This window comes from Pseudoliparis swirei, chromosome 18, assembly GCF_029220125.1.
Source record: "Pseudoliparis swirei isolate HS2019 ecotype Mariana Trench chromosome 18, NWPU_hadal_v1, whole genome shotgun sequence".
In the NCBI taxonomy this organism is placed as follows: domain Eukaryota; kingdom Metazoa; phylum Chordata; class Actinopteri; order Perciformes; family Liparidae; genus Pseudoliparis; species Pseudoliparis swirei.
The window spans coordinates 23,305,854-23,331,844 of record NC_079405.1 but is presented as its reverse complement, the minus strand read 5'-3'; the positions used below and the strand labels follow the sequence as shown (position 1 = coordinate 23,331,844).

The window sequence follows — 25,991 nt, the reverse complement described above, 5'->3', positions numbered from 1 at the left end:
CTCGCTGAAATGCATTTATTGGAAAATTGTGAGAGAAACTATAAATCTATTTAGGTTTGTCTGACTTTGTGGCGTCAGCAGTAACACAATAAATAAAGACAATGTCATTGTTACACAAAACTCTTATCCGACAGCACAACAAAATAAACAGTCACAGTTTACAAAAGTTGTCAAACAATTATCAGAGGCACGTACGTTTGGAGACATTCACTGTCCGAACACGATTTCAATACTGTCATTTAGCTAATGCAGATTACATTGGACGTGTGAATTACACTTAGAAACGGCAGATGGCGAAATTAAATTAAACCAAAAGTTGAACGGTATTTCACACCTTCAAAGGCAGTGACCGACATCCGCTGGATCCCCATTTACAGTCGAATATAAAAGTCATGTGATGATTAAGCATCCTCTCCTGTTTGTAGTTTTTTCAGTTGGAAGATACATCTTCAACAGTATTTGCAGTGTCCGTAAGAAGGCCCTCACAGAGAGAAACCTCTCCAAAAAAAGTGATTTCCAAAGTCCCGGCTCCACGTGTTCTCGTCCACTCCGTAGATGAGCCAACGTCTCAGCCTCACCTGAACTTGAGGTAGGCTGGTATCGAGTAGTTGAAGAGCAGGAAGTCCATTCGATAGAGGTTGTACAGCTTCTTCTGGTAGAAGGGGCTGATGTTGTGGAAGAACTCGGCCGCCATGTCTCCGGTAGTCCTGGTGCTCTTGGACGAGGCGGGGAAGCGGATCTGGTCCTCCACCCCGGCCAGCTGTAGCACGTAACGGGAGTCCTGCTCCAGCGTCTCGTATTTACCCACCACGTCGTAGTGGATGAGGCAGGGGTGGCACAGCGAGTGCACCCGCTCCCAGTGCTCGTTGAAGGGCTCCTCGCGCTGGGTCGCCGGGTCCACGAGGTAATACACAAACTCCTCGAAGGAGACGTCGTTCCCTCTCTCGAGGGCTTCCGGCTGCGGGTCTGGCCTGTGCCGCAGCACGATCTTCGTGCCGTACCGTTTGTGGAAGGCGGTGTTGTAGCTCCGGGTGAATTTGTTGCGGTACGCGGACACCAGCCGCTCGAAGGGCTCACGGACGAAGACAAACTTCAGGTAGGAGCGCAGGCGCTGGTTGATCTGTGAGGCGGAGTACTCCGACAGGGTGCGCAGGTTCCCCGGGATGTGGGCCTCGTTGGCGGGGATCGCCAGTGGGTCTTGGCGGGTCCCGGCGACGCCCGTCAGAACCATGAGCACCCGCTTCCAGTTGGTGCAGGCCACTTTGGGCACGTAGCAGTACAGCAAGCCGTGCTGGTCGTCCACGATGACGTGCTTCAGGTCCTCGGGGATGAGGACTCTGCGCTTGCGGGTGTAGGAGCGGCAGGCTTCTTCCAACACCTCTCGTCGGCCCTGATGGATCGCCTGTATTGCCGACTCCACCTACAGGGAAACGGTAGAAATAAGTATGAAACGGAAAGAAGTGATTCTCAATGATCATTTCCGCCATCTACCAGGGAAATAACAACGATATCAACTTTATACTTGTTGTGGAAATCCCACAAACGCCGTGGTGTTTGGGCATTCTGTAATGACTTCTCTTTTCAAAAAGTAGTCCTTTTGTATAGAAGTCCTTTTGATTTATTATCTCAGTAAACATGAGTTTATAGTCTCAATCTCTAGTTTAGAGAATTTGTCAATAGAGCATGATGTTCAATTAGTCAATGAATGTGCATTTAGAGTGAAATAGACCATAAAGCAGGGCATTTAGGGTGTGGCTACCTTGTGATTGACAGGTCACTGCCATTGCCAGAGCTGTATACGGCGTCTCTGTCACTCTTGCGCAGTTCAAACATGGTCACTTCAATTCAGTGGTTGCAACAAACCAAGATGTCGACGGTCAAAATGTCAACCTCAAGTTTCAAAACAGCAGTCCACAAGCCATGGGGTGACGTCACGAAGACGTTGACCCCTTCTTATATACAGATTTTGAGGGAGGGGAATCTGGCAACGGCATGACCACTTTAAAAAAGAATTCTAGACCCATTTAGCATTGCTATTCCACGTTTTATTCTCCTTTGTAAAAACATGTTGCATACATTAACCGCAACGCAACTGAACCGCTGACAGTTGTGACATCACTTGAGGCCATCGATCTGGCTTCAGACAGATCCCTCTGGAGACACTAAGGGCTTTTAACAACTTGTTTGTCTTCTGCACATGCAGTGAAGTCGTACTCCTCAAGACGTTTAAACAGACTTCGAGTCAGTCCTTAAAAGTTGGGCAGTGCTATGTACCTCCTTAGTTCCCCGAGTAATTATATTTACAGAAACCTTTCCTCTGGAGGTCTTATTCACGTTCCATCCCTTGGCATCGGCATACTGCCTCGATGGAATCGCAGGTCAGCCGGTTAATTTTTGGCCTCCTCGTGGCACAAACGCCTTATTTACTTCTTTCATTTACTCGGCCTGGCTCACCACTGCAGCGGTCGGAGCCCCGAGTCTCCCAGTTTGACTCGGTGCCTGACCCTCTGTGAGGCTCTGTGTTTGCTGGCAGACGTTGGATCATCAGGGATACGCCGGGACTGGCCAAAAGACCGAAGCGCCAATACCCCTCTCGCAAGCGGCCGGTTGTGTACCGTGTGTTCTCTCTGTAACTCTCTCAGACTTCCAATCCCTTCACGTGAGCTATATGCAGGATTCAGTACGTTGCTTTCCCCGAGGACATCGAAATAGCCTTTCGGAATACCGCAATGCAAACACAAGTGAATGCCAAAGTCTTCTCTTGAGTGTTGAGCAAAAAGCTGAATTTAAACCATGCACTTGGGAAATATAATCCATATGACCCGTCGTTTCCTCTTGAATATAATCAGTGCCAAATCTTTTGAAATCAGTGTAAAGAAAACAAAACAAATCTGGGAGAATATTCCATCCTGCGATTTGAAATTGGATTAAAGAGCACTCAAACCACTGTTTATGGCGCCGTTTTATTACATTGTTTTAATACTATATTCTAAGGATAAAAAGTGGATATTGGACTTTTTTTTCCCAGGTGGCCAGCAACATGACTCCAAATAATGAATACTAATGCTGCTTCATGATGTTTGCTGACATAACCAATAAGATTATACGGTGATAACAGTCAGTAGTTTAGTTTGTTTACCCTTTGTTTACCCATGTTCCGCTAAAGTAGTCCAAAATAAATAAATGCCCCTTAAAATTGGAACCTGAAGGGATACATAAAAGTAAAAAGCTCTTCTCTCTCTACTTATGGATGAATTTTCATCTCTCCATTGCACATTCTCCCCAGAGTCTTTGTAAATTCACGTCTCATAGGGTCCATTGGACCTGGCTGGGTCTGATGCCATGGCCCTGCTGATGCCCCGCCCACTCCTCCTCTCTACCTCCACCTGTCTGATGGATTGTGGAGGTCTGGATCGTGGTCCACGCCTACTACGAACCATTCATACACTCTGTCATACTCATTGAATGTGTTGTTACTCTGTAATGATTCCTTCTGGAAACATGACATCTATTGTATCTGTCCATCCTGGAGAGGGATCCTCCTCTGTTGCTCTCCTGAAGGTTTCTTCCCTTTTTTCCATGTGAAATTTTATTTTCTATTTCTTGGGAGATTCTCCTGATCCGATGTGAGGTCCTGGGACAGAGATGTCGTATGTGTGCAGATTGTAAAGCCCTCTGAGGCAAATGTGTCATTTGTGATATCGGGCTATATAAAATGAACTGAATTCAATTGAATTGTATTAAAATACACAAAGGTATCGTGCATGAATCAAAATGCAGCTGCTCAGAGCGGCACGCGTTCCCTTTCTGGCAGCTTCCTCCCGTTTGAGTGAAATTAACAGAAAATATCACAGGCGATAAAAAAAGTAAAAGGTGCCTGCTGGAACGGGTTTGTTTTCCTCCTCCTCCTCCTCCTCCCCCTCCTTCTCACAGGGAGATTTAACCGGGAGCAGCTGTTTCCGAGCCCTGCTGCACTCAGTGGGCTTACAGATGGAGGGATGAAGTGACTATTTAGAGCCCCACCTAGGGGTGTTTATCGGGGTGGGGGGAGATAGATAGAGAGAGAGAGAGAGAGAGAACACATATCTGAACCCTTCCATTTTGAAAAGCCAACAGTCATTTTGTGCAGACAAGAAACGCAACTCAAAACATGTGTTGACGTCAAGGAGTCTCAAATGTGCGATTCCCATCCGCTGCCAACTCATGTGCAGATGTGCGTGTACTGTATGAACCCGATGGCGGCTGATCAGACTTGCACAGCGGTCCAAGAGCTTGTATCCAGTCTTGCTCAACACTCGTGGTGTATGACGTCTCGAGCGTTCTCAAACGGTGTCCTGAATGGTGCTCAGCGCTGTACAAGAGGAGCAATTAGACCAATGGAGCCTCCCCTCCTTTCAACATTCCTGCCCATCTAGTCAAACCGTTTTTCTCTACTAATATGCCAACACTCCCAATGTCCCATTTTCCTTTGTGATAAGCAACCCAATCCACTCCTTACAGATATTGGACGTACTCTCGTAGCATCAACAAACGTACACTGCATGCGGGCTGTACTGTCCAATACTGAACAACTGCTCATGTCATCGCTTTTTATTCGCACCAGAGACAACACATTCTCGAAGTGGTTGGTCTTACACATCTTCTTACACACCTCAGGAGCTGCATCAGTCTACAAAATAAAACCGGTATTTGTTGTAAAAAGTGATGACATAACAACATCATAATGTGCTATCTATACATTCACACGCAGCTCTTAAATCACGCTGCTCTTAATTGTCTCAAGTTAGACAGTGCCTTACACTACCGTTCAAAAGTTTGGGATCACTTAGAAATGACTTTATTTTTCAAAGAAAAGCACTGTTTTTTCAATAATGATAACATTAAATTAATCAGAAATACACTCTCTACATTGTTAATGTGGTAAATGACTATTCTAGGTGGAAGTGTCTGGTTTCTAATGAAATATCTCCATAGGTGTATAGAGGCCCATTTACAGCAACTATCACTCCAGTATTCTAATGGTACGTTGTGTTTGCTAATCGCCTTAGAAGACTAATGTCTGATTAGAAAACCTGTGCAATTATGTTAGCACAGCTGAAAACAGTTATGCTGGTGATATAAGCGATACAACTGGCCTTCCTTTGAGCTTGAAGTTTGTAGAACAAAATTAATATTTCAAATATTAATCATTATTTCTAACCTTGTCAATGTCTTGACTATATTTTATATTCATTTGATAAATAAAAGTGTGATTTTTCATGGAAGACACGAAATTGTCTGGGTGATCCCAAACTTTTGAACGGTAGTGTAAATATTCCCTCGATAAATGTCAGCGGTGTAAGTCAACAAAGATGGCTGACCCTTTCTTCTTTTTTCAACTTTTTTTCTGCCCGACGAATGAGTGAAACTGTCCTTGCCGTGGAAAATACCACAAAGATGAAGACAACACAAAGATTAGGGACGACTGCGGGTCAGCGGTTAGTAGGTCCGTCTTCCAATCAGGGGTTCAATCCTCGCCCTAGTCGATGTGTCCTTGAGCAAGACACGCAACCCTGGGTTGCTCCCTGTTGCTGCGTCTACGGTGTGTGAACGTAACATGATTGTAAGTCGCTTTGGATAAAAGCGTCAGCTAAATGACATGTGATGTAATGTAGGGACGGTGTGTGTATCCGACACTTGGCTACACACTTGGAGGAGAGATTCTGGGTTCATCAGGGCTGTGTGTGAAAACGGATGGGTTTCATTTGAGTTAAGATGCTGATGGCTGAGAGTCGTGTGTTCATTCCTCTTACATGTTCCGGTTTACTCCTCCTCAGGTTAAGGCACGGAGGCTGAGCTCATCCCACACACAGTGACCCGGGCTCACATGTTGAGCTTGAATATAAAAGAAGAACCACGAGGCGGACCTGCATTGCCATGCTGTTGCCTGACAAGAGAATCTTTGCAGTATATTGCGTCTTTAAAAAAAATTACATTAATAAGTGTGAACATTAGTTTAACACGAAGCATAAAACGTTACGCTTACCCCAATAGATTTTTACAAATTGTACTCTGGGGACCATGAATGTGTTACCAAAGAAGCAGTCAGGGGGGATCACCAGAGTAATTAACATCCATCCATGGGAATCTAATAATAAAGCTTTTTCCCGTCGGCAGTCGGGCTCATCAATGGTCCCCACTGACTGACTCTGTCACCCCCAGGACTACCTCTACTTCTTCCTCATTCCTCTCTCCTCCTTCTTCCCACTCCTTCCTCTTCCTCCTCCTCCTCCTTCTTCTTCTTCCTCCTACTCCTCCTCCCTCCTCCTTCTTCTTCCCTCCTGGAGGCCTCCTCCACACACACACTTTAACTTGAGGCCTCCTCCACACACATGCCATTTTAACATGCACTTTAACTTAAACACACATCACATGTAACATACACTTTTAACTAAAACACACATTACATTACATTACATTACATTACATGTCATTTAGCAGACGCTTTTATCCAAAGCGACTTACAATAAGTGCATTTCAACCTAGAGTACAAACTAAGAACAACAAGAATACAGGAAGTAACATTTCCTCAACATAGTCGAACTACAAAAGTACCATAAGTAAGTGCTATTTAAGAGCCACTGAAGTGCAAATCTGTGTTTTAATCCAGATATAGTCGGAAAAGGTGTGTTTTCAGTCTCCGACGGAAGATGTAGAGACTTTCTGCTGTCCTGATGTCAGTGGGGAGCTCGTTCCACCACTGAGGAGCCAGGACAGCAAACAGTCTGGATTTCGAGTGATTAGCTCGAGGTGCAGGAGTCACAAGTCGATTGGCTGTTGCCGAGCGGAGCGAACGTGCCGGGTGTACGGTGTGACCATATCCCGGATGTAGACGGGGCCCGATCCGTTCAGAGCACGGTACGCCAGAACCAGTGTTTTGAAGCGGATGCGAGCAGCCACCGGCAACCAGTGGAGAGCGCGGAGGAGCGGAGTGGTGTGGGTGAATTTCGGGAGGCTGAAGACCAGTCGAGCTGCTGCATTCTGGATGAGCTGCAGAGGTCGGATGGCCTTAGCAGGTAGACCAGCCAGGAGAGAGTTGCAGTAGTCGAGGCGTGAAATGACCAGAGCCTGGATCAGAACCTGCGCCGCCTTCTGAGTAAGAAGAGGCCGTATTCTCCTGATGTTGTGCAGCATGTACCTACAGGAACGCGCTGTCGCAGTGATGTTGGCCGTCAGGGAGAGTTGACTGTCTAGTGTCACCCCGAGGTTCCTGGCAGTCAGGGTAGGGGCCAACACAGAGCTGTTGAAGGTGGTAGTCAGGTCATGGGTGGTGGAGTCTTTCCTGGAAGGAATAGTAGCTCGGTCTTGTCAGGGTTGATTTTCAGATGGTGAGCAGACATCCACTGAGAGATGTCAGTCAGACAGGCAGAGATTCGCGCCGCCACCTGTGTTTCGGACGGTGGAAACGAGAAGATCAGTTGGGTGTCATCGGCATAGCTATGGTAGGAGAAGCCATGCGAACGAATGGCAGAGCCGAGAGAATTTGTGTACAGAGAGAAGAGGAGGGGACCCAGGACGGAGCCTTGAGGAACCCCAGTAGTGAGAGGACAAGGATCAGACACAGATCCTCCAAGTTACCCGGTAGGTGCGGTCTTTAAGGTAGGAAGAGAAAGAGCGAGTGCAGTGCCTGAGATCCCCAGGTCCTGAAGAGAAGAGATAAGGATCTGGTGGTTCACGGTGTCAAATGCTGCAGAAAGGTCGAGAAGGATAAGGACAGAGGAGAGAGGCTGCTCTAGCAGTGTGAAGCTGCTCAGAGACAGCAAGGAGGGCAGTCTCTGTTGAGTGGCCGGCCTTGAATCCAGACTGGTGAGGGTCAAGAAGGTTGTTACTGTGGAGATAAGAGGACACTTGGCTCAAGATAGCTCGCTCCAGAGTTTTGGAGAGAAAAGGAAGAAGAGAGACCGGTCTGTAGTTGCTGACTTCAGACGGGTCGAGCGTGGGTTTCTTCAGGAGAGGGTTGACTCTGCGCCTCCTTCAGAGAGTTAGGAAACAGCCAGTTGAGAGTGAGCTGTTAATAAGATGGGTGAGGAAGGTCAGAAGGTCAGGAGCAATAGCCTGGAGAATGGGAGACGGGACGGGGTCAAGGGCGCAGGTGGTCGGTCGAGCGGAGGTCACCAAGCTAAGAACTGATTGGGAGACAGGGGTGAAAGAGGAAGAGGGGATGAAGAAGTTAGTGTTCGTGAGGTGATAGAAGATGGATCAGTAAAGGAGGAGCGTATGTCGTCTATCTTGTTTGTAAAGTAGTCGACAAAGTGGCTCGGCAAAAGGGTGGAAGGAGGAGGGACAGGGGGATCAAGGAGGTTGGAAAAAGATAAAAGTGTGATTTTTCATGGAAGACACGAAATTGTCTGGGTGATCCCAAACTTTTGAACGGTAGTGTAAATATTCCCTCGATAAATGTCAGCGGTGTAAGTCAACAAAGATGGCTGACCCTTTCTTCTTTTTTAAACTTTTTTTCTGCCCGACGAATGAGTGAAACTGTCCTTGCCGTGGAAAATACCACAAAGATGAAGACAACACAAAGATTAGGGACGACTGCGGGTCAGCGGTTAGCAGATCCGTCTTCCAATCAGGGGTTCAATCCTCGCCCTAGTCGATGTGTCCTTGAGCAAGACACGCAACCCTGGGTTGCTCCCTGTTGCTGTGTCTACGGTGTGTGAACGTAACATGATTGTAAGTCGCTTTGGATAAAAGCGTCAGCTAAATGACATGTGATGTAATGTAGGGACGGTGTGTGTATCCGACACTTGGCTACACACTTGGAGGAGAGATTCTGGGTTCATCAGGGCTGTGTGTGAAAACGGATGGGTTTCATTTGAGTTAAGATGCTGATGGCTGAGAGTCGTGTGTTCATTCCTCTTACATGTTCCGGTTTACTCCTCCTCAGGTTAAGGCACGGAGGCTGAGCTCATCCCACACACAGTGACCCGGGCTGACATGTCGAGCTTGAATATAAAAGAAGGACCACGAGGCGGACCTGCATTGCCATGCTGTTGCCTGACAAGAGAATCTTTGCAGTGTATTGCGTCTTTAAAAAAAATTAAATTAATAAGTGTGAACATTAGTTTAACACAAAGCATAAAACGTTACGCTTACCCCAATAGATTTTTACAAATTGTCCTCTGGGGACCATGAATGTGTTACCAAAGAAGCAGTCAGGGGGGATCACCAGAGTAATTAACATCCATCCATGGGAATCTAATAATAAAGCTTTTTCCCGTCGGCAGTCGGGCTCATCAATGGTCCCCACTGACTGACTCTGTCACCCCCAGGACTACCTCTACTTCTTCCTCATTCCTCTCTCCTCCTTCTTCCCACTCCTTCCTCTTCCTCCTCCTCCTCCTTCTTCTTCTTCCTCCTACTCCTCCTCCCTCCTCCTTCTTCTTCCCTCCTGGAGGCCTCCTCCACACACATGTCACTTTAACATGCACTTTAACTTAAACACACATCACATGTAACATACACTTTTAACTAAAACACACATCACTTGAAGCACACACCTAAACACTTTAACATTATTTGTTGTCTGAGCACTTTATCTCTATCTTTATCTTATCTTATCTGATACTTAAGCTCACTGTTGCTGTCGTGTTGATTGTTGTTTGTCGTGTTTGTCATGTCTAAATGTTGCACCTTCCGCCAAAAAAATTCCTCGTTTGTGTAAACATTCCTGGCAATAAAACTGTTTCTGATTCTGATTCTGATTCTGATAATATATTAGATTAATATAGAGCTTTATAGAAATCTCAAAGACGCTTGAATCTGGTGCCAATCCATCGAGTGCAAAGTTGAAATGTGAAGATTGACTTTTTCCTCCAATGCCACCGTCACCATCGTCGTCAGGGGCTCCGCGGTGTCAGAGGGACTCAGCAGACTGACGCTGTGCAACACCAGAAGCTACATTAATGACATCTTACACATTCTAATTGCTGAAAATGCCCAGATTAAGCTGACATGACACTGTTAGAGCATGTTTTCAACCCCCGTACTGCACGTGGATCTTTGACTTGTCTACTGTGGAGATGTGTATATTTTACAGCTTGAGATATCTTTTGCTACTCTTCCACTACGCCGTAGTTTTGGAGCACCGGAAATAGAGTTTGGAAACGTTCCAGTGTGAGCGGGGCGTAAAACGGACGAGTTCGGGAAGCGATGACGTAGACGCCCGCGTTTCACCATTTTATTAGGGTCTTCGCGGTCACGCCGTGTCCTTCCCCGATTCATCACAATGCTGAAACGCCCGTATGGATGGAGAGGATTTTTGGTTTTCAAAACAAAAACATATTAGTGAGGATGTAGCTTTCGATACAATGCAGGAAGACATTGGAAAACCTTTAAACCTACTGTTCTTAACATGAAACATTTAGCCAGGTTAACGCTGTCTGCCAGTTATTGTTTGGGCCTCTCCAGGCTCTGTCCTACCATACCAGGAACACACACCCACGCATTGTCCATCCTCCATTACCTTTTGGTAACAGTTCCCGTCTGAGTTGATCAATCAGAGCTTAAATTGAGTTTATCCTTCTAAAATATGCACGACATGAGAACATACATATGAATTACTCTTTACAGAATGATTTCAGGCCCGTGGTTAGTGAGGGGTTGTTCTGCAGACTGTCTGTGGCGAGAGAGGACTGACCTGGTCGCCATCGTAGAGCGTCTGAAGAGGGCTCCTCCGCGACTTCTGCCCACTGCTTCTTTCGCCGACCGGCTCCGAGGCTGAGGAACCGGAACACATCGGTCATGAAATTGGACGGAAAGAGCTACCAAAAGCAAATTTGGGTCGCGTTAAAGCAACAGTAGTACATAGTGAAACGGACCATAATAGTGCATTATGAAACAATAGCACTTACTGCTTATTAAACTCAACATAAAGTCCACATAGAAGAAAAAACAAGGTACAGTTTAGAAGAGCGACATGGAAATTACTCAAAATTAAAATAAGCAACGAACCAGTTACTTTGACTATCACAGAAAATATTGTTATTTTGGATCAAAAGCAAATGAAGGAAAAGACTTAAGCCAAAAGTCTATATTGAACATCTAACAGCCACTGTAGGTTTGACGCCTATTAATATCTGAAGACTTGGTTATACTTCTTTCTTCTTCCTCCTCAACAGTAAACGGAACTCATATTTTGAATCAGAGTACGATGAATCTCCACCAAAGATCACTAGTTATCAAAAAAAAGTGTACGTGTTTTGCTCTCATTAAGCTTAGCTAAGCATAAAACAACTCATTGCAGTGTACTACATCAACTGAATACGACTAGTTTTCCTGTAAAAACAAAGCAGTACACCCCAAGCTAAACCTCGATCAGCATGCCTCGAACGGACAACATATTTGGTTCTGTGCCTGTGGCAAAACTCATCGTCGGTAAACGAACACAAGTCCCAGAGCGTGTCTCACCAATACATCCACAACACAACGGAAGAGACATCTGCCAGACGCACAGCCCTGAAGCAATTCTGAAAATCTGCTTATTTCACAGATCTTTCTGCAGTGTCATCGTTCAGAATAATGTGAAAGTCCCATTAACATCGGAATGTTTTCAACGCTTTAAAGCACTCATTAAATAATCCATATCCACGCTGCACTTGATGCAGACATCAAGTTCCAAAATGGCTTTGGCAGCAGTGACTTTTCATCTGTATGCAACTGAATTACGTGGAACTTAATTCTTAATTAATGGCATTCATTCAGGGGCCGATAAACGACACGAGAGCGGCATCACAATATTGAGCCTACAGGACGACTCAGCTGAGTGACCGTGTCTGTCTGTGTGTGTGTGTGTGTGTGTGTGTGTGCCTCATTCCACACCGAGGTGGGATCGGGCCAGTCATGTGTGCCAAGCAGCTTATGAGCTGTAAACCCACTGACACACTCTCGCCGTGGACGGCCACTGAAACGTGCAGTAGTGAATGCGCAGTTCAAATTATAAAGTTACAGAGGAATACATGAGTATATGACGGATACAAAAGTAGATCTTGTTCATGAAATTTCCCGCCGAGTAAGAGCCAACTGCTTTCTATCCATCACAGTGGATAACTTTGCGTAACGTTATAAGAAACTCCAAAAGCTCAATTTAACCGTGTTTCTTTAGTCCAGGAAGTTTGGTGACGTCGTGTCTATACCAGGCGGCAACCTCCTGGTCTGCAGAGTGAAGCCGATGAGGAAGTGTCTTAGAACTTGCATTCCCTCGGCTGACCAGCAGGGGGCGACTCCTCCTGATTGTGTAGAAGTCGATGAGAAAATAGCTCTACTTATCCGTTGATATATTTGCTCAGTAAACATGAGTTTATGGTCTTCTTTAATACAGCATCATGTTCATTTCGTAAATGATGGTCCATTTAGAGTTAAATAGACCATTAAGCAGGGTATGCTTTAAGGTGGGGCTGACTGCGATTGACAGTCATGAAACATGACTCAAACATGCATTTTAGTAGAAGCAACATCCCTAAGAGCAACATCCCTAGAAGCAACATAGCTAGTAGCAACATCCCTAGAAGCAACATCCCTAGAAGCAACATCGCTAGGAGCAACATTGCTAGTAGCAACATCCCTAGAAGCAACATCCCTAGAAGCAACATCGCTAGGAGCAACATTGCTAGTAGCAACATCCCTAGAAGCAACATCGCTAGAAGCAACATCCCTAGAAGCAACATCGCTAGAAGCAACATCCCTAGAAGCAACATCGCTAGAAGCAACATCCCTAGAAGCAACATCCCTAGAAGCAACATCGCTAGTAGCAACATCCCTAGGAGCAACATCGCTAGTAGCAACATCCCTAGAAGCAACATCGCTAGAAGCAACATCCCTAGAAACATCGCTAGAAGCAACATCGCTAGTAGCAACATCCCTAGAAGCAACATCGCTAGTAGCAACATCCCTAGAAGCAACATCGCAAGAAGCAACATCGCTAGAAGCAACATCCCTAGAAGCAACATCGCTAGAAGCAACATCCCTAGAAGCAACATCCCTAGAAGCAACATCGCTAGAAGCAACATCCCTAGAAGCAACATCGCTAGTAGCAACATCCCTAGAAGCAACATCGCTAGAAGCAACATCCCTAGAAGCAACATCGCTAGTAGCAACATCGCTAGAAGCAACATCGCTAGAAGCAACATCCCTAGAAGCAACATCGCTAGAAGCAACATCCCTAGAAGCAACATCGCTAGAAGCAACATCCCTAGAAGCAACATCGCTAGTAGCAACATCCCTAGAAGCAACATCGTTAGAAGCAACATCGTTAGAAGCAACATCGTTAGAAGCAACATCCCTAGAAGCAACATCGTTAGAAGCAACATCGTTAGAAGCAACATCGTTAGAAGCAACATCCCTAGAAGCAACATCGTTAGAAGCAACATCGTTAGAAGCAACATCCCTAGAAGCAACATCGTTAGAAGCAACATCGTTAGAAGCAACATCGTTAGAAGCAACATCGTTAGAAGCAACATCCCTAGAAGCAACATCGTTAGAAGCAACATCGTTAGAAGCAACATCCCTAGAAGCAACATCCCTAGAAGCAACATCGCTAGTAGCAACATCCCTAGAAGCAACATCGCTAGAAGCAACATCGCTAGAAGCAACATCGCTAGAAGCAACATCCCTAGAAGCAACATCGCTAGAAGCAACATCCCTAGAAGCAACATCCCTAGAAGCAACATCGCTAGAAGCAAAATGGCTGTTTTTCCCGATGCGGTTTGCTGTCCCTGAAGCAGACACGCCTGTTGCACCGCTTCTCGGTGTGATCGGGGCCTGAGGTCATTCTCACCTCCCTGGCCAATTGAGTGTTCCTGTGGGCATAAAGTACAGGAGGCTTCTTCTGGTCCAGTCACTGCTGACGGACCTGATCGCAATCACTCCAGATGGTGCTTGTGATTCCGCCAGACGCTGACTCAGTGTTTCAGAAGCCCAAAACACAAGCCTGTGGCAAAAGCTCATCCTCACAAGGCCAGGAGCACAGCAATCCAACACTTAAGATCAAAGTAAACAAGCGCTCTGCTACCATGACTACTACTCCCGGCTTCATCAACAAGTATCTTCCGTAAAACGGCGGAGGTTAACCGGTGAGAATATTCCCTCATACCGGCATTCCCTATTGAGAAGGAAGTTCATACTTTGTACATAGATCTACGTTCCCACAAGAACAATCAACCAATTGCTGCGATTCATATAATTGTAATGGCAATTTCACCGATTTTAAATTCTCTTGAGTCCGGACCTCAACGTTTCTCTGAGAAACTACCAGCGATTCAGGAAAGCCGTTCCAACTCGACCACTCCCGGTCCCATCCCTTTTGCCTCTCTCAAATCAAACACCAGTCAGCGCCTGACATTGCTGACAAATACCTGGCAACAAGCCGCAACAAGCTGAGATGGCACTTTGGCTGGGCTGAAAGAGAGCATTGTGTGTCGTCACTCCCCCCGCTCATGTGGCATTACTCAGCAAGAGAGGAAACCTATAATACCCAATGTTCTTATGAAGTAGATAATAATGAGCCAGATGGATAGCGGGTTGAAGCAAGGCACGGGACAGTGAGCATTGTGAAGAAGTTGGAGGGAAAAGAAGGTGGGCCTGTATTTGTTCGACGCTTGAAGAAGAAATGAAGGAAAATGCTTTTGTGAGCAACTTCCTAAGCCGCGCGCTCAAATCGTCAGATATTCCAACCAAACACTGTCTCAGCTGTTCGCTTAAAGTCCACCACTGAGGAGATTCACCAACATCACCTCTGGCCTATTCAAAGGAAGGAGTAGTCCTGTTGGTTTAACCCCGTCTGGACCCAAAACCCTGCAGCATTCCTCCTAGTTCGCACAGAACCGGAGGCTTTCGGAAATGCAAAATATAGAAAGGCTGATGTGTGTTCCTGCTGTCCGGGGCAATAAACGAAGCTCTGTGTTCGGGTCCCACTGAGGAAAACTGCCCCCCCCCCCCAGCCCCCTCCTTGGACTCTCCTGCCAAAAAGCAAATTTACTGAGAGACGCACTGTACAAGAGGAAAGCCTGATCCTTTTGGGACACACATGTGTGTGTAAATGGTGTAAATGCAGAGGCGTGTGGGTGGCGTAGTGTCCGTTTATTGACTTATCAATGAATGCATGCACGATGTGAGATACGAGTCTTCCTGATGTTGTTCGGATTCAAATGGGAAGGCTAGTTGGCCTATTTTCGTATCCAGTTGCACGTTCCGGAACACCTGCAAGGAAAAAACTCTCTCCGCAAACTAACACAGCGATGAGGAAAAGAAAAGAAAGAAAGACAAAAGCTGACACATGCAGCTGTAAGATAAGCAGAAGCGGTCTCCTCTGCTCTATTCTGGATCCTTTCCCATGTTTAAATAATTAACTGGCAAGTTGAATGCCTGCCAAACTCTGCTCCACTCTGTCGAGCGCCCGACGTGTGCCATGAATACCCGTCCGCCTTTGGGAGGTAACCATTTTTGTTCACTGAAAATCAGGGTTTTGAATAATCTGAATACAAACAGAGGATTATAAAGCCCTTTCACTGCCAAACATCTGGCTTTTGTCTTCAGTGAGAAAACTTCCAACTGTCATTCAGCCACTGGAACGAATGACTCCGCAGTAATCACATGTATTTATTGGTTCCAGCTCTCATGAGCAGTGATAGAAACATGACACGTTGGTGGTCACGCCCATTAATTGGCCCCTATTCTGCTGCGATGCCACGCGACCTGACCTGGGGATTTGGACAAGTTACAGTATATGCTCCCCGAGAAAATCAGACTCGTCAGACAACAGGGATTTCAATACGCTCATTTTCTGCCTTAAGCCTTTCCACTGTTCCAACAATCAGCAAATCCAGTTTGAGGTTTTGAAAGAGAGAATTAATAGGTAATAGAGATTTTAAAAAGGACACTGTGATGATGTTTACCGACTCTTGACATGACCAGAACAATCCATGTTGTTGTGTTTGCTGGAAATTATTAACCAACATGACATAAGAGATCTCATGTCTCTGTGAGATTCAAATACATGAGTTTGAATTGAATGACATGCTGTTTTACATGGAGAATCTGACATTCTGGGATCCATTAAGCCTTTATTACCTCAAAAGAAGTTGATTACATGAATAATTTGAATTTTGCAAAAACTATGTTTTCATAGGAATCCTCTGAAATAATTAAGACACTGTATTATGATACGCTGTGACGTAGAATGTGACACTCCAGGAAGAAGGAAAAAAACGAAAAAGAAAGGCGACTGATGTGGGATTCTATCTCTTAAGTGGGTGTTTCCTGTTTAACAAACTTGCATACACACGTATTTTGGTTACTCCAAGGAGGTCATCCCCCACCCCTACTGCTGACTTTGTAGTGACTCACATTTAAATTGCTGTCATTAGCTCGAGTTGTAGCGTCACGTATTGGTTGCCTTTTGTGAACGAGCGAAAACATACGGAACGGTGTACAGCTCATTTTCAAATCTCAAAATGTAACAATCAGCAAATGTGAGAAATTAGTGTCTTCCAACTCAAATCTGAATTACCACACGGAGGCTGACGTTAACTGTGGTTATTAGAGAGAAGCCATAGCTGCCTTTGAACCGAACTGTGTACACATAAAAGTCGAGCCGAGGCCGATTGGACTGCCATTAGTTCTGCAGGTATTTGGTCATAAACCAACTGCTATGAATGAATAATGTAATCCTCTGTCCTTGTGGTAGCGCTCGGATGGAGGATCACCTCAAGACACACTTCAGTTTGACCCAAGGACCGACTGCCGTGAACCACGGAGCAGCCCACAAACTTCCGTAACACAAGTCTGTAGAGCCGCGGTCTTATTGAGCAATGTCAACAGTGTAAGAACTCATAGTCGCTTGAGGATTTTGGGCTCTGAAAGCAAATGGTGTCCGTGAAAACAAAACGGACACACGGCAAAAAAAACTCCAGGTGTACTTGCCGGATTCATCCGTGTCATGAATATGCAGCTGGCTGCAGGAGAGCGGGTTTGGAACCGCAGGGCCGTCCTGAGCTGCCGTGAGATAACCCCGCCCCCAGGATGTCTGAGGATCTGACCGGAGTTTAGACTCTGGGTGGACTTCAACAGCGGACGGCAGCAATCCGAAAGTTTGGTCACACGGTTCCTTTGAGGACGTTTCGCTTTTAATTGGAAGTCACGTCAACAAGTCTTCATGAGACTTCAGGGATGGCGACTGATGCAACGCATCGAATTACTTCCTCGGAGGAGCTGGAGCTCATCTGGTTACTGCGCTGCAGGTGCTCCAACAAAGCCAGAAGGCTGATATTTAAGACTTTTGTCTGGGCTCGAGTCAGGCCCAGACAAGTAACTCCAAGAACTCGTAATCCTGCTTGTAATTATACAGCAAAGCACCAGCATGCCCGATAACCATCAACTCACATCTGTGTTCCTAAATGTGACCGGCAACATGTACAGCGTGTCTGGGTTTTTATTCCCAAGGGGGCGCACAGGAGAAGATCCCGTAATGCAATAAAACATAACACATTCCAGACCATGGTCCCTCTTCAGTCCTGGTGTCTAAGTCAACTTTTATAGAGGAAATCCAGCTGCCCTCGTGGTTGAGACGCCCGACCCCCCACATTGGAAGTAACGCTGGGTCTGATTCTTGATAAGTCAATAATCCTTTTTATTCTCAAAAGGGTGAACCAAATGTGTAAACAAATCAAGATCATAACTCTGTATTGACAACAAGATAAATGATGTTAGACCAACGGACAGATTTTGAACTAGAAGGGAAAAAAGTAAACAGATTTCACGACTGGATAAAAGATGTTTTTTGCATTGTGGAAGGCACCTCATGTTCGGTTAAAAGACTATTTCCATCTTCGGTGTCCATGATAGTGCAGTATACACGACTTGTACCAAAAAAACACTCTGCTACTATGCAATTATCCCACATTTAGATTTGCACTGCAAAATCCTGTGTGCTAAATAAAAAGAGTCCCAATTCAAAAAAAGAAGAAGAAAATACAACTGTAAATGGACACTTTTATCCGAGGGTGGAGCTGTGCTACATTGTACCTCAGGGATAAAACAATGAAGATGGATTGTTGCAACACGACTGTGATGTACACCGAGGATCTGCAATTGCTTTGCTCATCTGGAACTAATCCTGATTTAATACAAATATCAACCTTTTGCAAAAGTCAGTTTCTTTCATTATTCCTATTTATTTTCTTGCCATGAATAAATAAATACATTTATTGTATTATATATATATACATATATATATATATATATACACACACATATATATATATATATATGTATTTATTGTATGTACATAGATTTTTTTCAGCCATCCCGTGTATGTGTAAAAGTGAGTATGGGTTATGCTGTACGCATATGTATGTAGGTATCTATGTATATGTATACATACACGCACATACATATATGTATATGTGCATGTATGTATAGCTCTATATATATATATATATATTTAGATATGTACTCTCTACTACCACTATTATTAATGTATTAACGTATATTCTATTTCGTAAAAAAAAAAAAAGACATGACAAATTGACACTGTTGAACTGCTGCGCATTCCTTTGTTACGTGGCGGCTCACTTGCAGCTTTTTAATAGTCGTCAAACAAACAATACGACCTTTAGCCCAGAGGGAGCGAGCGAGGGGAGGTTCTAGATGTAAATATGGACACGAGTGGCTGCATGGATCTGAAACTAATTTAAACGGATTTAAAGCTGACGAGCCGCTTTAACAGCTGAAACATGAGATGCGTTTGAGCCGCTGAACAGCAAAATCCCAGGGGCAACCTCCTAAACGCTAAATAATCACCTTCAGATGTTTCATCAGCCGCTTGTTTGGCGCCGATGTACCACGCATGTGCGTGCACATGATGGATAACCCCCCTGTCCTCACAGCACAGCCCCCTTGTCTCGTCATATGCCTTTGTTAAAAAGAGGTAAATACCAGATCTAATCAGGGCCCGAAGAATAGAATACAACTTCAGCTATCATGTTATATATAATGTTTCTAAAATCCCAGCTCTGTTGGATCATAAACTGCTACTACACCAAAGATGTGCCACAGGTATCAAAGGTATATGTCCTTGAATTAACTCGCTGATGGCCACATGGGAGGCAGCAGACACGAGCCAAAACGCAACATACGACAATTTCCACTTACAAGGTCGTTAACGCCACAAGAGGGCGGTGTCCGTACACACCGTTTTGGCGAACGCGGTAAACGCGACCTCTTTCGAAGGCGCCGCTAGGCACTTGTCATAGCAAGAGAAGCACAGGTGTGACTAATGACATGAGCGATGAGCTCTGTTGTGGTGTCCATTTGAAGTGGCGTCCCATTAAGCCATGATGCCAGCGAGCCAGGGCCTGGATGCAATGCAGCCATTGGCAATGCTATTTAACTGCACCTGTGGTTTTTTTCCTGCTATTACATGTAAATATGTCCTTTAATGAACAACAATGAACAGACAAAATAGCGCAGGTACAACAGAGTTTAAAAAAAGGAACGTTAAATTGTGATCCCATCAAAATCAGAGACAGCGGTGTGTTCAAGGACCATTTAAAATGTAGGATGACAGTAAAAAAAGCAAGAAGGGAGTGACATCAAACCAGCTGAGTATCCTCCTGGAATGCACCGAGCATGACAGGGCCCGGCCATATTTAACCTTGAATACAATCCACAGCCCCCAAAACTTTACTTCTGTGGCGTGACAGCACATTTCATGCGGATCCTTTTTTCTTTTCTTTTTTACGCGGTACGATGCGATGGAATCTGCCTCCACATGAGGCTGGTCTTTCATAGATTCCTAGTAGCTTTAAAAAGTCTTCTCCCCATGTCTCACTTCACACGTACCGAGTGACCTCTCTTTTTAAAAAAACCTAAAAGAACGCTGCACACAGTATGGACTATATGAGCTCTTTTTGGGGGGCCTATAATATAGCTTGGCATGTCTGAATGAGGCCATTGTATGTAGCAGAGAGAGGGAGAGGTTGGAAACAGATCTCAGCGAGGGCCGACACGACTCCCGTTGCCAGCCAGCTGCGACCTCTTCAAGACTTCCTCCACGTAGCAGAGGAAACCCTCCACTCATCGGTTTGGTGATGACATTGCTCCCTCACCGAGATCTGTGGATCTCCAGTGCACCCGGGTGGAAAGTAAGGAACGTGATTGGAGGGGATGGAGGACATACTGTACTGAGACTCAACGAAGACACAGATACACTCCCTTGATTGATGGTGTGAATAATGCTTCGAATGAGGCGGTTATCTCTCTTACTCCATTCAAGCCCACTGGGGTCTGATTATTGCCAAATATGAATATTAAATATGTAAGGTAATGACAATTATTTCACATTTGTTTAATGTAATTTTTCAAATATTTGTATATGTTTAGTTTGGCTGGACTTTGTCAAGTATTCTTACATGCATATGTTTCTACATCCTGAAATATATCTCAGTATATTCAAATTCAGCATGAATGGGGAAAACTGAAGTCTTCAGGACTTCTTGATGATACACCAACGGAACCAAATGTACTGATTGACTTTCTTGACTGTATTTCTTTCTCCTTGTCCACTGCTGTGGCCACGGCATGTTGTGATGTTTCATTTCAGAAGAAGATAAACAACAGTTGTGTATGTAGCACACGTGTAGAAGAAGGTCCACCGCTCACCTGGCTTCAGGCTGCTGTTAAAGTAGAGGAGGACCATAATGAAACAGCCCAGACACAAGGCGAAACTCCCCCGGGTGACTTTTGGTTTCCTCATCCTGACTCTTGGGGAACGACCGACGAGCCGAGCCGAATCCTAACAGGATTCATGCGAAAAGAAAGCAGGGTTTTTTTTGTGGGGGTTTGGGGGGGGGGGGGGCGGCTCTGGCGGCGGCGGCGTCGTAGTCTACTTTATCACCGATAAGAGCATCGATCCGGCTCGCTGACCATTCCCGCTCCGTAGCTCCCTGTACATCCTCGGTTGTCCAGCCTGGAAGTCTCCGCGGGGGGCATACAAAAAACCGAGCCTCGCTGCGGGACTTCCAGGAGGGTCCGCCGTATTTGTATATCTTTTTTTTGTGTTCGTTACCCAAAACGTGCGCCGGTGCTGGAACAAGCTGCATATGACTATCAGTGTAGTGTGAGCAGAGGCCACCGGTCTGTTTGTTTTAGGAGGGGGAGGGGGGGGTGGGGGTGGTTGGTTGACTTGTTAACCCCTTTCTCCCCAAACACACAAAAAGAGAGTTCCGGTTGGAATTTCAAGGTAAAACTCCTAAAGAGAGAATTCCGGGTACATATATACACACACATATATACATATATATATATATACATACACATGTATATATATATATATATATACAAATATATATATATATATACACACAATATATACACATGTATATATATACACATATATATACATGTGTATATATATATATACATATATATGTAACTGAAATTCTTTCTTTTTGCAGCGCGACTGTAAAGTATTATATTATCAACATTCTAATATTCAACCTGATATAACATTGTTTATAAACACCTGTTTTTGTTTATATAGAGATACCCGTTTTTATACATGGTTTATGTACATACATAGTTTATATATAGAAATATATATATATATACAGTATACAATAGAACAAAAACAACTTTTTGTTTCTATATATATACTTGTTGTTTTTATAGATCCAAACGTCATTTATAGAAATAAACATAATATAATTATTTGTATTATATTTATATTATTTTATATTATTTCTACTACTATCCAATTGACGAGGGGGGGGGGGGAACAACCTTTTGTTACCCTGGGGCCCCCACTAGGTTAGTTGGGGGAACATGTCTACTTTGTCAGTATTTTTACTGCACACAAATTCCTTTACATTGTTTTCCCTTTTTTTATCTAGAAATAAAGACAGTGAATTTATTAAAGAAAATTCAACTGAACAGGTAAATAAATGAATACAGCATGACAAAAAAAGAAGGTCCTGATAACGTGTTCCTGCTTTTATTTTGAAAGCCGAAATCAAAGGATATCCGATGCTATTTCATTCATCCCTGGTTGTCTTTCTTCAGCTTTAGTGTTGCGGACAACCACATGTGCTAGTAGTCCATTATGAGGCACCCTTTGATGGATGGGTCCCTTGTGAGTCATCTGTTCTTCTCACCTTCCTGACGTCACTTCGTTCATCATTTTTAAAGCTAGCTGTCTCAAATTCTCGCCCTGCCCGTTTAAAGATTGTCTGGATTCTCCAGCTGACTGATGGCGTAAGAGGCCAAACCACCACACTCCACTCAAACACAAACAGAAGATAAAAGACAAAGGTCAGGTCACTATGAGCCAAAACGAAAGCACCACAACATGCAGATACCTTATCACTTTTATTACTTTATTATTACTCACTTTATGTCGGACAAGAGACAAACACACTTTCGTCGATCTTCTGTATGTTCAACATATGGAAAATTGACAATAAAGATGACTTTGACTTTGCAATACTGCAGAGATATTGAAATTCTTGGTATTTTCATATTTCGGATGATATATTCAGACATTTTGGGTATTTTTCAGGCCAATACATCTGATTGCACTCCTACACTCCTCCCGGAGCAATTCAAAGCAACACTTTCTGCCAAGTTTCCGAATCCCACTTCTTGCATCTTGGACTGAAGGTGAAGTCAATTCAGGATCATACCAGAAATAAAAGTCAGTCGTAGAATACAGAAATGTATTCGACCTCCACAGTGGAGAGAGAGAGTACAAGGCCTTCAAAGTTTGACTTTAATCCGACGTGTGATACGACGGCTCCCATCCAGGGTGGTGACCACAGGGCAGCAACTTTAGCTTATCAGAGCAGGGAGGACTGACTACCTGCAGCACCGTTTTTGACCTCTGACCTTTCGTTTTTTCCGCCCACATTCCTCATGTCCATCTTCCCAGGCATCGTGAATCAAATCCCTGAAGGGATGTGAGTCACAAGGTGTTAGGAGCCACACGACTGATCCCAAAAAGAAAAAACAAGCCCAATGGCGGGCGGTGTGAAGCCCTGTCAGTGGGGAGAATGATGGGTAATCGTCGGGGGGTGAACCCAGAGGTAACCCACGGTGCCAGGGCCACTCCTCCACCGTGCAGCACCATGTCGTATATATACAAATTATCGACGTAACAAGGTGCTTTTCTCCACACAAAAAAAGAGAAATATAGGTTTAAATCATTAATGGAACTCATTGCTCTATATCAGCACATTTCACGAGGCCACCAGCACACCAGCATCATGCCTGCCCTCAAAGGGCCGGTGTAATGTGTAACTGTGTAACAAAGTAATAACAAAAAATAAATCTTTTTGCATTTGATTATTGTTTATTTGAGGTAAATATTGAAATATTAATAAGATGTCTTTAATATTATAACATAATCCATTTAAATTTGAAACCCAAAAAAAAAAAACAGGATAGGATCTCTATTTGGATTTAAAAAAAGAAAGAAAAAAATCAAGTCAGTCGGGGGCCAGCATCAAATCAAATGATGTGTTGGTTTTGGCCCGCGGGCCTTGTGTTTGACACCTGTGCTCTATATACATGATGTACAGTAAAACATGTTACAGCGTTAGAGGACAGGGGTTGTTCCTGACTATTCAATTAATTGGGGCTTTATAGGCATGAAAGTTCAAAGAAACCGTGTCGCACAACCCTGTGTGACTGATGCTCATCATGAATGTATGAGGACACGAGGATATATGGTGACATGAGGCACAGAGAGTAGAGGTGGGTTCCCTCTCTGTGCCTCTGACTCAGGATCTCCTTCCTCCTCTCTCTTCCTTCCATAAAACCTGCCCTAAAAAGTCATTATGAACACATTTTGTGCAGCAGGGGAGGAGGCGGAACGAGGACACACTGGTTTGTGGGGAACATCGTGTCCAAAAGGAGCAGAACGCAGCAATGTGCATCACTGCAAAAGAAAAAAAAAGAGATTCTAAAATAAGTGCGGGAATAAATAGATTAAATTGTAGTTTTAAACTAATTTCGATGCCAAAGAAAAGAAGTCGCGGTGGTAACTGGAAAACAGCAGTGGCCCGATGCTTCACATTTAGACGAGGTAATAAAGTGGGGTAAATTATGGTGTTATGTATATCATGCTGCAATAAAACTGGACGAAAGGAAAAAGAAGGGGGGGGGGGGGGGAAGAGTCCTCAGTGATTACAGGGCCGGAACAAACCTTGGTGAGACTGTGCTGCCCTCTAGATGCCACGGGCTGGAAGTAACATCAGCTGGGAGAAGTTATTTTAGTCAGGACGCGTTCAAAGCATCATGTAAACCAGAAGATTGAAAGCTAAAGAACGTCATATTGGTCACACGTGGAATCTAAATCGTGATGCATTCTGGGTCATTTTGCTTTTGTTAAATGAGTAGTGTTCAATCTTTACTTGTTGACGAGTTGCTTTCCATGTCAGGCCCAAACCTTGTGTGTCTTAATTATTTCAGAGCATTCCTATGAAAACATAGTTGTAGCTATATTAAAATTACTAATTTAATCAACTATTTTTGAGGTAATTAAGGCTCCCAGAATGTCATATTCACCATGTTAAACAGCATGTCATTCAATAAAAACTCATGTATTTTAATCTCACGAACATCTTTCTAGATATGAGTTATTATGTCATGTTGGTTAATCAATTCCAGTCACGATGGAATGTTCTGGTCACATCCGAAGGATTGGCTAAAGTAGGCGTGGCTTTCAGGATGAAGCTCTTGTCGCAACAGTTAACGTGTGTTGTAAAATACAGCAAGTCATGGTGCAACAGGGATGACTGTAGACTTCTCAACTTCCAGCGTCTCAGATAAAAGCACAAGCACAAATAAATGTCAGGTCTTTCAAATGAGGGTCACGTGGCTGTAGATTTAACGCATAATTATAGATGTCCTAGTGAAATTGTCCATAACGAGATCGAAGTAACGCGAGAGGACGAGGCCAGACTGAAGGCCTTGCTCGAGTTCTACCAGCAGCCGTTTCAAATGCCACCTCCTTATTGGAGGATGGTTGAGCAAAAGGTTTTCGTTTTCTTGCAACAGTTGGTAGGCGGTTGCAAGATCAGTGAGAATGTACTGGCAGACACTGAAAATATTTTCTACCCCGTTGTGAGGTTTTAATAATCTATTCTCGAATATACAAAAAGATGAATGACTTGGGACTCCAGAGACAGAAACAATTACAGCGGGACACAAAGGACCAAAAGAGGGACTCAAAATGCCCACAATGCAGAGGCATTGTGGGGATTTTGAGTCCCTCTTTTGGTTCTTTGTAAATACCACCTGTGTATGTGGTTGTATGTTATTTGACCATACATTTAAAAACCTGGTTCAGAAAACATTTTCTTTAAAGAAAGACTTATTTCAAAATTAGAAATGCACTCTTACTGCCATCAGGGGAACACCTTTGTTCTTCTTCTGTCACAAGAGTTTCACATTACAAGAGAACTGGGGTGTGGGAATTTAAGTCACACGGACTCAGAATTATATATTTAGGGAAACTAGATGACCTCGGTGGACGATTGCCTTCCCGGTGCAAGGGGTGTCCTCATTCTTTTGGCTATGCTAGGTGAACACAGAGCGAGGCTGCAGGAGCGAACTCTCCCGCCATTTTCCCATCCGACCAGCAGCACTGAATCAATTAGCTCTAATCGGCGGCAGGTGGTCCTCAACCCTAATGGGTCTCATCCAAATGAATGGCATCAAAGACTCACGTTGTCACGGCAGCCCCGTGCAGGTGACAGTGTTCTCAGATGTGAGCCCAACAAAAGGGCTTCACACCGGCTCAGGCGCCATTGATCGGGGAGGCTGAATGGCCCCAAAGAAACCGCCAGAGGAAATGATGCCCGTGTATTCTCCTCGGCTCTCTGATGTCGATGAATAGGCTCCACTCGTCCCGATGTTATTTTAAGATGCGAGCTGTGGAGCCCAATATAAAATAACACATG

The 25,991-nt window shown here is 44.4% G+C and overlaps 1 protein-coding gene across 1 annotated transcript; it reads right to left on the bottom strand.

Annotated features, from left to right (window-relative positions):
• Positions 1-21,123, bottom strand: LOC130208217 (carbohydrate sulfotransferase 11-like). The gene is made up of 3 exons (XM_056437213.1): positions 20,695-21,123; positions 10,679-10,758; positions 1-1,420 (listed from the first exon to the last, which is right to left on the bottom strand). Exons 1-3 carry the CDS (start codon positions 20,786-20,788, stop codon positions 575-577), a joined length of 1,020 nt encoding a protein of 339 aa, XP_056293188.1. The 5' UTR covers positions 20,789-21,123; the 3' UTR covers positions 1-574.
• Between the last annotated feature and the right edge of the window lie 4,868 nt (positions 21,124-25,991).

What these genes read in the sequence shown, in the direction of transcription:
- LOC130208217 (XM_056437213.1), bottom strand. Translation starts at nt 20,788, where the DNA reads ATGAGGAAACCAAAAGTCACCCGGGGGAGTTTCGCCTTGTGTCTGGGC. An exon ending in TAACAGCAGCCTGAAGCCAG is followed by an intron (nt 10,759 to 20,694) that starts GTGAGCGGTGGA and finishes CCGGTTCCTCAG; the next exon opens with CCTCGGAGCCGGTCGGCGAA. An exon ending in CGCTCTACGATGGCGACCAG is followed by an intron (nt 1,421 to 10,678) that starts GTCAGTCCTCTC and finishes GTTTCCCTGTAG; the next exon opens with GTGGAGTCGGCAATACAGGC.